The sequence below is a fragment of the Schistocerca serialis genome, chromosome 5 (genome assembly GCF_023864345.2).
Source record: "Schistocerca serialis cubense isolate TAMUIC-IGC-003099 chromosome 5, iqSchSeri2.2, whole genome shotgun sequence".
NCBI classification, from domain to species: Eukaryota; Metazoa; Arthropoda; class Insecta; order Orthoptera; family Acrididae; genus Schistocerca; species Schistocerca serialis.
This window is the reverse complement of record NC_064642.1, coordinates 372,557,819-372,572,917: the sequence shown is the minus strand read 5'-3', so window position 1 is coordinate 372,572,917 and position 15,099 is coordinate 372,557,819. Positions and strand designations below refer to the sequence as shown.

The window sequence follows — 15,099 nt, the reverse complement described above, 5'->3', positions numbered from 1 at the left end:
ACAGGGAACAATAAAAAAAGAGCTGTAGAAAACTTCATAATCAAACATGAAGGGAATCTTGTGGAAAATCCTGAGATCATAGCTGAAATCTTTAATAAACACTTCCTGTCAGTGTCTGAGCAAATAGGCTGCAAGGGTTCTGTGAATGATGCCCTGACCTTTTTGCGAAATGCTTTCCCTAACAAAATCATCCAAATGCATATTAGACCTGTTACAGTATCAGAAATTGAAAGAACAATTGCCTCCATGAAAACCAAGAACTCCTGTGGAGTAGACAATATTTCTAGCAAATTGTTAAAGCAGTGTTGTACTTCTGTAAGCAATATACTGTGTCATATTTTCAATGCCTCTTTGCAGCAAGGAATTGTTCCTGATAGACTAAAGTATGCTATCGTGAAGCCTCTCTTTAAGAAAGGGGAGAAAACTGATGTTAAAAATTTCAGACCAATATCTCTCCTGACTGTGTTTTCAAAGGTACTAGAAAAGCTCATGTATTCTAGAATTTTAGAACACCTACATAAATTCAATATTCCCAGCAAACATCAGTTTGGTTTCCGGAAAGGTCTGTCAACTGAACAAGCAATATATGCTTTTATAGATAAGGTTTTGGAATCTCTAAATGAGAAAATGGTGACAACAGGGTTATTTTGTGATTTATGTAAAGCCTTTGACACTGTGAACCACCAAATACTGTTACTGAAGGCAGACCATCTAAGAATAAGTGGTGTAGCAAATAACTGGCTTCAGTCATACCTGACAGAGAGGAAACAGAAAGTAGTCTTAGATAAGTCAGACAATTTGTGTGGTGGAATGATTTCATCGGAATGGAGAGACATAAATTGTGGAGTTCCACAGGGCTCTATTCTTGGTCCTTTACTGTTCCTGTTATTTATAAATGATTTACCTTATTCTTCAATGATTCAGTGCAATTTTACCATCTTTGCAGATGATGCTAACATAATGGTTAATGGTCTTAAATGTGAAAATGTTCAAGAGTCTGTTAATACTATTCTTATAGATTTAATGAAATGGTTTACTGCAAATGGTCTTTCACTTAACCTGAGTAAGACTAATTATATTCAGTTCATCCCAACTGTCAAAACTGAGGAAGAAATGACTGTTAAATATGCCACACAGGTCATAGAAAGAGTGGAAGTAACAAAGTTTCTAGGCGTGAAGATTGACTGTAAAGTAAACTGGTCCCATCACATTTCAGATCTTTACAAGAGACTCAGCTCTTCAGTTTTTGCAATGCGAATCATCTCTGTCAGTGCAAACTTAAGCATTAAAAAAGCTGCATACTATGGTTACTTCCATTCTTTGATGGCATATGGAATTATTTTCTGGGGAAATCAACCTCTTGCAAAGAAAATATTCATTGCTCAGAAGCATGTTGTAAGAGTGATGTCTGGTGTAGATCCTAGATGCAGCTGCAGAAGCCTATTCCGGAATCTGGGAATTCTTACAACTACTTCTCAATATATATACTCACTTATGTGTTTCATAAGTAAAAACACTGATTTATACAAATGTAACAGTGAATACCATCAGTATAACACAAGGAGGAAACATGATTTCCACACTGAAGGTAAAAATTTGAAGATTGTGCAGAAGGGTTTACAGTCCTCTGGTATAAAGATATTTAATGCTCTTCCTCCAGAAAACAAATGTGAAATTACCAACAAATCTACATTTAAAGAGCTTCTGAGGCAATTTCTTTTAGCCATGTCATTTTACAGTTTGGAAGAGTTTATGAAACACAGTGAGAAACGGCCTTAAAATAAGATGTATTATCATATAAATTGAACATTAAGCTGAACATTCTTGTCACATATGTAACTCTTTTAGTGTTAACTGCTTATATTTAACAGTCTGGGTTATATGACCTTTCAGGTTTAATTTACTTTGTTTTATACCTGTAATCTGTAGGTCTAAGGATTCTCATTGCATTATATTGTGTTATGGATCATTGTAGTGGTTAAGTAACTTTATATTCTTTACCTGTAAACATAGTGTACTAGTACTTGTCATTGACAATGTCAAAATTGACACACACTACATCCATGTGAAATTGTCACAGTTGGATCCATGGTGTAAGAAATAAATAAATAAAAATAAATAAATTAAGTAGCTTGCAGACCAACTTAATAAAGAAAACGCTGTTTTTAACCTAAATGGAAAAAAATGTACAAATGTGTGTATCCAATTTACAGAATACCACAGAAGATCCTTTGTAAATAAAAGAGAAATGCATCTGGTGTAATTCTTTTTAATCACTGTGCGGTCACCTCAAGACAGATAACCTATAATATCAAATGGAAGATTCATTACTAACAAAAAAGAAATGGTTCTTGAATGTAACTCCTTCTTCACAAATTCTGTTGAAACCCTTACAAATCACTTAAATAATAACCCTATGCTGACCTCTCTTCCGAGCAACCCTATTGATTCACTATTCTTATCACCAACCTCAGAAGCAGAAATCGAAAATACAACTAAATAGGACGGCTGGAGTGGCCGAGTGGTTCTAGGCGATGCAGTTTGGAACCACGACACCACTACAGTCACAGGTTCCAATCCTGCCTCGGGCATGGATGTGTGTGATGTCCTTAGGTTAGTTTGGTTTAAGTAGTTCTAAGTTCTCTAGGGGACTGATGACCACAGCAGTTAAGTCCCATAGTGCTCAGAGCCATTTGAACCATTTTTTACAACTAAATAGAGAAAACTAACTGGGAACTTGAAACAGTTGCTAAACTCTACACAAATACCTCTTTTCTAAGACTCCACAACCTTGAAAGATTTATCTTTACAAATCACGGGATGGTTCTAAATGATTTAGTTGTTCACAGATGTTGAAGTATAATAAATAAGCCTCTATCACATAACATTAATTTTTGGAAGGCATATTGCCTAAATTACTTACCATAACAAAAATTATACCGATGCACAAAAAAGATTCGAACAGGATCCCAATAATTATTGGCCAATAGCAGTTTCTCTGTGTTTAGTAAAACATTTGAGTATGTAGTGACTGAAAGACTAAAATCATTTCTGAATATGTTCGCTATCCTTTCTCCAGCTCAATATGGATTCCAGGAGAGAAAACAACAATACATGTTGTTTATAAGTTTCTAGATACAACTCTCACTCTGGTAGATAAGAAACAGCCAGCTGTATGGTTGTTCCTTGATCTTACAAAGTTCTTCGATACTCTAAACCACAGAATACTATTACAAAAACTATGTAACTATGGTACACAGGGCACTTCCTACGACTGGTTTGCAAGCTACCTACTAAACAGAACACAATATGTGCAGTTGTGTGAGGTCACCCCTTCAGCAAAACTCACATTTTCATGTTCTGATATGCAAACCGTAACACATGATGACCCTCAAGGATCAGTTTTAGGTCCAGTTCTATTTCTCCTGTTCATTAATGATTTTCCTCTTAACCTATGACTTGCAATACCTTCCTTATGGCCGATGACACCAACATTCTGATATCTGACTCAGATGAGCATATCGAAGCTGCAGTCAATCAATGGATTCATGGCTTACAGCTAATAGGCTACTTCTTAATGCAAAAAAGACTGTAGGCCTAACATTTCATACAGTCCAGAACAGAAATCCCCCCATCCCAACTATACAAATAGGTGGAAATAGTATTGAACAGGAAAATGTAACTAAATTCGGTGGAATATTTAGCTCTGAAACTCTAAGCAGGAAAAGCCACACTGACAGCACAGCTACCAAGCTAAGTAAAAAATGTTTTATGCTTCGATCCGTCAGGAAGTATAAACATCCTAGCATCAGTGTACCATGCTCTTTTCACTCAATCCTAACATATAGCCTCATATTCTGGGGCCACAGTTCTGAGTCCGCTAAAATATTTAAGCTCCAAAGAAAGCTGTCAGGATAATGTAATTTAAAAAGCAGAGAGACTTGTGTAAACAGCTATTTAGAAAAGTAGGTCTTCTTCCACTACCATGCCAGTATAATATTGGAGATAATAAGTTATACCAATCTACATATTGGCAGTCTGAAGCAGAATCTGGACTATCACCAGCATGACTCTAAAGGGAAATGCTTGGTGACACAATTTCCTCATTCCACCAAATTATTTGCTGATAGGGTAAAAGAATTAGAGGCATTTGGCACAGATTCTAAAATATCTTTGAAAAGCTCTTTTATAACAGGCGCCAAGATTTTATGAATAAACGTCTTCAGTCAATAATGACCCACAACCACAGGTCCCTACAAGTAATCACTTGCTGTCCTAAGATCTGTAGATCGGGAGAAAACTGTTAGTGGCATATTTTTTGACCTTTCTAAAACAATTCACATCATAGATCGTGTTACTCTACTGAATAAATTAGAAAGGAAGGGAATGTGGGATATTTGAAATGAATGGTTACAGAATACATTATTTCCCACAAGACACAACCACTGGAAACATCGTAAGAACAGAGACAGACTTATCAGACAAAGCTTTAGTCTAATACGACGTACCAAAAGAGTCTTACCCCATCACGCCTTTCATATGTTGCTCAATGTCGGTTTTTCCCCCTTGTTTTTTAAAGAGGAATTTTATGTACCCATTCGATAGAGTGGTCTCAAATTAGTCTGGTGCGATATTTGTTTTATCGATATTTATTAACAGGCACAAAAAACGAAGAGTGAGTACTACTCCAGCAGCGACAGTACCGTCCTAGTTCATATTGACTGCTACCGCCAAGCAGTAGTGCTTCTCAGTCAATGCTGCAGTACCAGTTAATCTTCGTGTTTTACTGTCCCTGTTAATAGGTATTTATAAAAGAAATATGGCACTGAACTGGTTTGACACTGCTCTTTAGACTGCGCACGTGAAATTCCGCTTCCTAAATAATTTTCTTTGTAATCGGGAACAAACCAACGCTTTTCCTCCACACTGGACGTCGCATTAAAGACGTGATGACCAATATGTGTAGGGTTGACTCCTGCTACCATAGCAAGAATATAATTGCAAATATCTACTGAAACATTAGAGAAAATGCACCTGACATATCTTACGGGGAACATCCTGTATATACAATTCATTACATGTACTGAACACAAGGTGTAACGGAAAAGCAGTACTGCAGGCATATCGTGCACGTTTTTGTCCTTGGGGAACACATCCATTATTCAAATTACATTCGTAACTCAAAACTCATCCGTCCAAATCAAATGTGAAGTAGGCAAAGTCGCATCATTCTGTTGTGCCCTGTGCTAAAAATCCCCACTATCCCAGAATATTCTTTCGTAGACGATGTTTATCAGCAATACAGCTTTATGTGTTGTCATAGCACCACTAGGCAGTAACTATAACAACACTCACATCTACCTATCCATAAGTCCTGCTATTAAAAAAGAGTCGTCTGCATTGGTACACATTTACGGCCATCTACAAAACAAACAGCCAAGTTCGTAAGCAAATTAAGCCTATTCAAAAATGAGCTGGAGCTATTTCTGGTGGACGACTGTTTTTTCTCTATAAATAAATTCCTCTACAAAGGAGGGGGATTTCTGTAATGTAAAATCATTTCATATGTTCTCAAATATTGTATAAATTTTGTCATATAGACTTGTCTAATGTAATCATATCATAAGTGCATTATTACTATTGCTCAGTACTTACGTAATTTTTAATTTTCTATTATGTATTATATTGCTCGTTACCTAAATAAATTGACAAAGTATCAAAATTTTAAAAATGCTATTCAAATATCATCTAATAACTGATGAGACCTATGTGATAAAGGTTGTCAAGGAAGCAATTTTTCTGCTCGTCGTGGTTATATTATGTTGTTCAAAGATTGGTAGTGTCTCGTTATAGAAACTTTGTATGGCTCTTATATTCAAACTGGAAGTTGCGGTTTCAATGTTTGAGACTGCTAATGTAATTAGTTTGGTGGCTGATTTCAAGAAGATTTTCACCTTGGAATAACAACGCATACAGAACTGTTTCTCACAAGAACGTACGTGGTATATTTCTGCTGTGGAGTGCTGGAATTGAACAGTTCATATGGGTGGGGATTGAAGTTTCAGTTAAATTTCGGACTGTTTACCTATTACGCAGTTTTTGTTGTGACGATTGAAGAGTTAAATTTTTTTGTTTCAGTGTCACATTTATTAAAGCGCACGGCATATGGTTGATCGGCAAAGGGCTTCATAAATGAGGAATTTTTTGTCTTATTTGTTTGTAAACAAACCTTTGAAGTTTGGTTTGTGCTCCATTACGCTATTGAAAATTTAATGTAGTGAATGTTTATTATTGAGCTGTAGAGTGTACCTCTTCCTATTCCTTAGATCGTAAACACAAATGCATCAAAATTTCTCTGTTTTCGCTTACGTATAAGTACAGTAGTATCTTACTATTTGGTCAGGAAATAGAAGGCGTACTTCCTTTTTACCCCTAAGTAGTGAAAGTTGTTGTTTCTCGTGGTCATATAATAACGTAATTAGTTGCAAAAGGGAGTCAGAAATGCCACCATGTTTAAAAAGAGGTCGGAAGATAGTGGTGAAATACATGCGCCAATTGTAGGGAATTAGGAAACTGCTGTGATTAATAGTATATTAGGATAAATGTGGTCAGTTACGTTGTTTGTTGGATAATCTACTTGCGCTTCCATAATTTTGTTCCAGTTACCACCTCCTGTGAAGATGGTGCTGAATCGAAGATCATTGGAAAGATCCTTCTCTCCTATGAGTAAAGTGAAGAAGAAGTCAGTTCATGTGCGAAAGTCTGTGCAGTATTCTCCGGGTTCAGCAAGAAAGTTAAAGGAGAACGCTAAACGTCAGTCAAATGTGAAAGTAGTTGTGAGAGTGCGCCCTACAAATGAAAGAGAGTCGGGGGAAAATTACAGGTTTGTTTCTCTTCTGTGACTATAGTACTTCACTAAGTAAATAGTACATGCACGCATAAAATATTGTATTACATTCAGCAAATATAAAGTAAGAGGTATGGTTTATTTTATGAGTTCTTCACTCAGGAGGAGGATTAAAGACTGGAACCTTCGATCTAAATTGTACATATTTAAAAGGGAATAAGGGTTGTTGTTGTGGTCTTCAGTCCTGAGACTGGTTTGATGCAGCTCTCCATGCTACTCTATCCTGTGCAAGCTTCATCTCCCAGTACCTACTGCAGCCTACATCCTTCTGAATCTGCTTAGTGTATTCATCTTTTGGTCTCCCTCTAAGATTTTTTACCCTCCACGCTGCCCTCCACTACTAAATTGGTGATCCCTTGATGCCTCAGAACATGCCCTACCAACCGATCCCTGCTTCTTGACAAGTTGTGCCACAAACTCCTCTTCTCCCCAATTCTATTCAATACTTCATCATTAGTTATGTGATCTACCCATCTAATATTCAGCATTCTTTTGTAGCACCACATTTTAAAAACTTCTATTCACTTCTTGTCCAAACTATTTATCGCCCATGTTTCACTTCCATACATGGCTACACTCCATACAAATACTTTCAGAAACGACTTCCTGGCACTTAAATCTATACTCGATGTTAACAAATTTCTCTTCTTCAGAAATGCTTTCCTTGCCATTACCAGTCTACATTTTATATCTTCTGTACTCACCTTCAGATTTTGAAAGTGTGTTCCAGCCAACATTTTCAGAAGGTTTCTCTAAGTCTACAATTGCTAGGAATGTAGGTTTGCCTTTCCGTAATCTTTCTTCTAAGATAAGTTGTAAGGTTAGTATTGCCTCACGTGTTCCAATATTTCTACGGAATCCAAACTGATCTTCCGCGAGTTCGGCATCTACCAGTTTTTCCATTCACCTGTAAAGAAGTCACGTTAGTATTTTGCAGCTGTGACTTATTAAACTGATAGTTCGGTAATTTTCACATCTGTCAACACCTGCTTTCTTTGGGATTGGAATTATTATATTCTTCTTGAAGTCTGATGGTATGTCGCCTGTCTCATACATCTTGCTCACCAGATGGTAGAGTTTCGTCAGGACTGGCTCTCCCAAGGCTGTCAGTAGTTCTAATGGAATGTTGTCTACTCCCGGAGCCTTGTTTCGACTCAGGTCCTCTACATCCTTACATTTGTCCTCTAGCCATCCCTGCTTAGCCATTTTGCACTTCCTGTCGATCTCATTTTTGAGACGTTTGTATTCCTTTTTGCCTGCTTCATTTACTGCATTTTTATATTTTCTCCTTTCATCAATTAAATTCAATATTACTTCTGATACCCAAGGACTTCTACTAGCCCTCATCTTTTTACCTACTTAATCCTCTGCTGCCTTCGCTACTTCATCCCTCAAAGCTACCCATTCTTCTTCTACTGTATTTCTTCCACCCGTTCCTGTCAATTATTCCCTTATACTCTCTCTGAAACTCTGTACTGTAAGGGTAGCTCTGAAACCGTGTGCTGGTATTGTGTTTGTAATTAATGTAGCTGTGACAAGATTACTCTGGGATTTGGCAAAACAGAATTGTGATAAATTCCTTCTCTCCTTCTGCAATAATATTTGGTTAATGTTTTGACCTTGATGTACCATGTGTGTCTGAATTATTTTAAAAATATTTAACAGTACTATAGCAGTCAACAATTGAAATATTGAAAATGCTAACAATTTCTGTACATGTGTTTATTGTCAAACATTTTGAAGAATGAATTGGATTGTAACTCCAAAACTGTTGAAGTTATTGAGTTGACTGTCATGAGCTGCCAATTTATGTAGTCTGTAACACAACACTTTTGTAAGATTAACTATCTGAGAAACCCGTCCTTGCCAGGGTCAGAATATGTGGCATGGGAGAAGCTGTGAGTAGCATTAGAGATAAGAGGTGTATAAGGATGTAGACCTTATTAAGTATAATATGAATGCAGTTATCCTGTTAGCAATTTGGTTGCAGTGCATGGCAGTGGGTGAATGTGATGGGCAAAAATCCATGAAATATAGGACAATAAGTAGGCCCTACTGTTAGGTAAGTCTAAATAATATATCACTTCTCAACTTTGCAGAATATGTGGAAATATTTGTATCTTTTTCGTTCATGATGCACGTTTCACCCATACTGTTGTGTGTGGAAGGAAGTGATTGTGCTTAGCAGATATATGGGTATAATGTACTAATTGGAACTCTGACTTTACCGTATTAGTGAATATATTCGATTAAGCATGCCTCACACTGTTCCAGCCATACTGGCATTAACGTTACATTATGCAGATGTATTTAACTCTGGGTAGCACCATGGGGCCAATGTTTGTTTAGTAATATTGTCTTAACAAAGTAGTGTTTAAATGATGCTGGAAAGGAATGGCAGTAATATTAAATCATCCACAGTAACTAATAAGAGTATGATACGGTTTATACTTGCAAGGAATAATGCAAGAGAAGAAGTGAAGTGATTGACAAAAATGCAGTAAAGTATGAAAAGATTATACATGGAAGAATAAGTGAAATATGTATCTGAAATCACTGTACTCTACCGTTCAGTTATTCATTTGTTAGTTTTTATCCTTGACTATATCTGGTATTTTTTTTTTTTTGCATCTGTTGATTGCCAGTAAAATTTAATTGATGAAAACATGCCGAGAGATTAAAAACTGATCCATTTGCTATTATATGTTGTTATTAAAGTCTGAATATCGAAACTGCAAAAGCATCGTATTATGTGGGAAGAAAGTAAGACTAAACAAATTTCACTTGTACAATAGGGCTCGTCAGTCGCAGAGTTTATAGCTTTTCCTAAAAGTATACATTGCTTCATGTTTTGTGGATTTTGCTCAACACACACACACACACACACACACACACACACACACACACACACACACACACACACACACACATATCCTAACCAAACTCCCTTACTGACAGCATGAGACCAAAGGCTATCTACCACCCCACTCACAAGTCGTTGATTGTGGGGTTGGGGTCATGGAGAAAAGTCTGTCAGTACGTACACATATTGGCCTATTATATTTTAGATCTAGATATAATCTTGCAAACGTTTTCATCATACAAAGGCTTCTGCCTTGTTTTAAGTAGTTCCTATTGTGAGAAGAAAAACTGCATCAATATCAGCCAACCTCAGATGTTTATAATCATTCCCAGACTTAACTATCACACAGAGTAGGGCTCTGCCTGTGCTTTGAACTGAGATAAACTATTTCACTAGGAAGGTCGGGACGTGTGCTTTTTTTTTGTAGTGTCTGGTACACCTAAACTTTTAGTTACTAAATGGTGCTGGTAAGCAAAATGTAGTTGAAGTCATACTGAACAATTGGTTTACCATCATTGGCATCTAATATAAATTATCTGCAAGTCCTGCAACAGTATTGTGACACATGAATGAGCATACAGTGCCCAGGGATAAACGAGATGGAGGCATTATAGTAACAAATTAATTTTATAAGTAATTGGTGTGGTGACCTGTAGAAAGTGCACTAAAGTAGACATGTGTACTCTAGACAGTGTGAGTAAGAACACTAATGATATCATTGATGAATATTTTGTTATGTTCTTTTAGCTTGAATACATGTGGCTTCATTGTGGATCAGCAATATTATAGAACTACAGAACTACTTGGAAAGGGAGAAGGTCTCGTAAACTTTGGTTTTATTTTAAATTACTCACGTTTTGCTGGATACTGGTGGAATGCTAATGTATGCAAACATTTCTCGACAATATAATTGCTTAGATTTGAGAATTATTGAATTCGTACATGGTGTGGTTGCCTTAACCAATAGTGCCAGTTCTGACTTCATCCTTGAAAAGAACAACTAGAGTAGCAAATGCAAAGCTTACATTCTTCTCCAGGGACTAGCTCCTTCATTGTTGTATCTTTATCCATACCTTGAAATCTTCTAACAAAAATGCAAATGTTCATTGAAATCATTCTCATTCAATTTCTGGTACGGGTAGCTTTTATTATTGAAATGTCTACTAGGTTTGGGTGTACAGTGTTGACCTGATTGAAATAATAGTAAGCCTAATACCTCAGCTTGTTTTTGAAGGAAAGTAATATTATGGTTTGCTGTTAAACCCTCGTAGCTCTTTCATAGTCCTTCATTTTCTCAGGACTTCATCCTTTCTCTGTCTTGAAATGTAAACCACTGTTTGTGAACATAAATATGAAAGCACTTTTTGTTTTAGAAATGAAACAAAATGGATGTTTTGAAGTTTTATGATAATCTCAGTATAGCAAACAATTATTATTTCTTAAAATTTGTACAACATATGATCTTGCATTGAAAGAGTATTTTTTTGTTTACTATGTGGGTGCATATCATACAATGAAACAAATTCAAACAGTATAAGGTCCAAACATCATTCTGATCTGTTATGGACTGAACCTTCAGATACTTTCTGTCATCAACCATTTAAATAGATTCCTGGTTAAAGGCCTCCTCCAGCCAATAAATGTTTATACTTGTACCTGTTTTCTGTTCACCTCTCCCCTACTTTCCATTGACATTATCTCCCTTTGTACCTTTATTATTTTCTGCTAGTACATATGTTGTAAATATTATGCTTTTGACTTTGAGTAACAGTCAGATTGTTCGGAATGATGTATGTGGATTTAATTAAATGTTGCTAACTGGATGGTCTTGAGTGAGTGTCAGTGTTTGTACTAAAGTTGTCATTGTCATTTGTAATCCTGAATTGTGGAATATGGTAGTCATAAAATTTGATAATTCCTCAGATTTCAGTATTGAACTGTGTTGTTAATGACTTGTTCCTAGTGTCATATGCAGGCAGGTTTTTCCAATTTGTAAATAAATTTAGTGCTATGGATAAAGGCTAAAACCATAAATATTTTGCCATGCTGATTCTACCGTACTTTTTTATTTATCTTCTATGGTTACTAATGTAACTTTTACAATAAAATGTAAAAATTTGGGAACTTAAATAACTTTCCTTCTTTGTTGTATACTCTTTTTTACGGCAAGTAAATGGCACTCTTTTAGTGCAGTGAAAGTAGGACATTTGTCTCTTGGTATACAGTCTTTGTTATTGTATTATTTCATTTGCAAAATCTTTCACCTTACAGATCCATCATCCAGATAGTCGATGACAAGATGCTTGTTTTTGACCCTAAAATTGACGAACCTTCATTCTTTTACCATGGTGTCAAACAAAACTGCAGGGATCTGTTAAAGAAACAAAATAAAGACACTACCTACATTTTTGATAAAGTCTTTGGTTTCACATCAACAAATAAAGAAGTATTTGAAGGCAGCACGAAAGAAATGATAAAGACTTTGTTGAGTGGTTATAATTGCTCAGGTATGAATATGTGAAAGTTTCCACAGTTAAGGTAGCATTACTGCTCTTATTAACTTGTGGAATGTTTCTTGCAAAGCTTGAATATTCAAGAAGTATTTTTAGTAACCCACTCTTGAACGTGTCTTAGAGGAATAGTTAAAATCATATTCATTGTAAAAATTTCATGAAACAATATCTTGGTCCTTTAGAAAATGTTAAATGTAATACTAATCCATAAGTGTATGTTGCAGTTTTGTGTTACATATACATTTTTAGTATTATAAGTTATGCAACAGATTAATTTGTATTTATTATGTTTCGACAGATGGTTTGTCTTAGGTCCTTACCTTATGGTATGTAACTGGTGGAAAAGTCATAAATCCTCTGGTGAATATTGTTCTAATACACTCTCTTTAGTTACAAAGGAGCTTAAATTTTGTCTGTATCCGCTATTTGACATGCACTGCTGAATAATTATTTCATCTGGACTGTTCCATGCTTGTGTGGTCTTCAGCAATACACACACATGGCTGTCGTGCATTTTATTTTTGTCATTTACCTTCCTCCATCGAATCATCACCACCGCCACTTTCTTTCAGAATCCAGCAGAGACACGGTACAGAGACCAGTAGTAAGCTTTTCATTCCACACTAATCAAATACATAGCTTTCAAAACCCTATTAGTCTACCACTTGCTCACATTGTTACTCATTTGCTGTGTTCTTTTGCTGCCTGTCCACTTATCTTGAAATGACCCAAATGCAGGAAATCATAAACTCCTGATTTAACTTCATTATTAATTTGCACAATTTTCCAGTGTGTTGTTTATACATTATTTTAGTGTTGCTAAAATTTTCAGGCCTGCTCGTAAACGTACTGTATCAACTTCTTCCTTTTGTTGTTAAACTTTATCTGTACTAGAGGCAAGCAATGAGTTCCTCCTACAGTGTTGTCAGGGAAATGAATGTGGTGCAAGGTATGTTCCATTATCACATTCTCCTTTGTTTTCCTTGTTTCCAGATCTGAGAATGCCCTCTCTGGTGGATAATAGTTTTGGTGATATCTCGACTCCGTCTGTCTCCTCGTTCAGTCCCAGATTATGGACTTTAGGAAACAACTGTGCAATTTCAGTGTGTTACTTTTCATCCAGCTTTAGCAATTTTCACTGAAACACCGTCTGCACGAACCTGTCCTTTCTTCATATCTTGAGTAACTTACACATTATCTACCATCATTGATATTGTATATGATTCTTTTTTTGAACTGTACAAATATTCAAAGGAATCTTAGAGTGCTTTTACAATTTTCTGTGTTATTGTGCTGTCTGGCACTGCAACTGATGAAATGTGACGTCTACCCAACATACGTGTTTTGTTTTTTGTGTGCTCATGTTACTTTTTCATTGTATCTTCTTACACTCTTTCTAAGAAATATAGAATTAGACCTTAATTCAATGTATTCTATCATGTTCTTATTGTTTGCTTGAAATTCTTATCTTTTCATTAACACTTGCTTATTTCCAATCTTTTCTTTGTTCCTGCTACATACACTGATGGCCATTAGAACTGCAACACTGGAAAGGATAGTAAATAATGAAAAATGTTGCTTACTGTTCATATGTACTATAGCAGGAAGGCTACATGATGAATTTGTAGATGATTTGGTGCTATAAGTTGTATGAAATGTAGTGCAGAGCTAGCTCCTCTGGCGACAGCAACAATGGCTCAGCCTGGCTAGGCATAATCTAATTCGTCTTGAATAACACATAGTTATGTCAATTCACACTGCATCAGCTCTTTGTCAGTCCAATCATAAGGGCTGCCAAACGGTCTTGCCAGCCTCTCAGCAGCGTGTGACTACATGTTTTAAATGAGTGAGAGGTTTGAAGAATGTAGTGGCCAGGTTAAATGAGTGAGAGGTTTGAAGAATGTAGTGGCCAGGGTTACTGCAAACATCCGCACTGAATTAGGTCAGGGGAGCATGGGCAGTGTGTGGTTGTGCATTATCTTGGTGAAATAGTGTCGTGGAGAGCTTTGAAGATAGGGTACAGCCAATGGGCTTACTTAAATCATAAGAATTTAACGGTTGCTGCCCAAATTATGTTTTATGTGAACCAGGGGTGATTGTACTATGTACACAATGTCTGCCCGTACCAACATGTCATGGCGGTGGCAGTGGCGGTGGCGGCGGTGGCAATTGAAATCTGGAAAAGTTAATTATCCTTGGAACCTCCACACATGGTGATGTCCACCTTGATGCTGAACACAGAATCAAGACTTGTCTGAAAAGACAATGTGGTACCACTTCTGTGTGTAGTGCTGTCATTGGTCACACCACTGCTACAACATGGGTCACTATGCTGACTGCCCCTGATGCTTCGGACATAATCACACTGTCCATATGCATATTGTTGTTGTTGAAAACAAGCAGATTTCCTGTTTTGAGGTATTTGATATGGCTGTATGATCCTGCATGGTTGAGTGGAATACATTATCAGTACACTATGAGGGTTAGTCGTGCAGACACACTGAAATTCTAGATGTTGTTGTGTATGGCTTCCTGAACCTGATTCCATATTTGCGAGACTGTTATGGGATCCTGACCAATGTGACCAGCCATATTGCAGATTGATAAATTACACTTTTGATATGCTGGGTTTGTGTTGCTGCCATCTCTGCTACCTGCTGTGCCAGGAACTTGAATGGACCCACAATTATGCTTTGCCTGTCATAAGAGGTGACTAAAAGGAATCTTGTACCTAGTGAACCTTTTACATTGACGAGTTGGTCATTATTAGGACACCCATCCCTCTTAACTCATTTTACAGTATTTTCCTTAGTTTT

At 36.5% G+C, this 15,099-nt stretch overlaps 1 protein-coding gene across 1 annotated transcript in view; it reads left to right on the top strand.

The window, feature by feature from the left end:
* The first annotated feature begins 5,864 nt into the window (after positions 1–5,864).
* Positions 5,865–15,099, top strand: part of LOC126481250 (uncharacterized) — a 143,884-nt gene continuing 134,649 nt past the window's right edge. Inside the window, exons 1-3 of the mRNA XM_050104865.1 lie at positions 5,865–5,995; positions 6,663–6,883; positions 12,042–12,277. Coding sequence (XP_049960822.1) covers positions 6,681–6,883; positions 12,042–12,277 — 439 coding nt within the window. The 5' untranslated portion in view covers positions 5,865–5,995; positions 6,663–6,680. The remainder of the gene's footprint in view (positions 5,996–6,662; positions 6,884–12,041; positions 12,278–15,099) is intronic.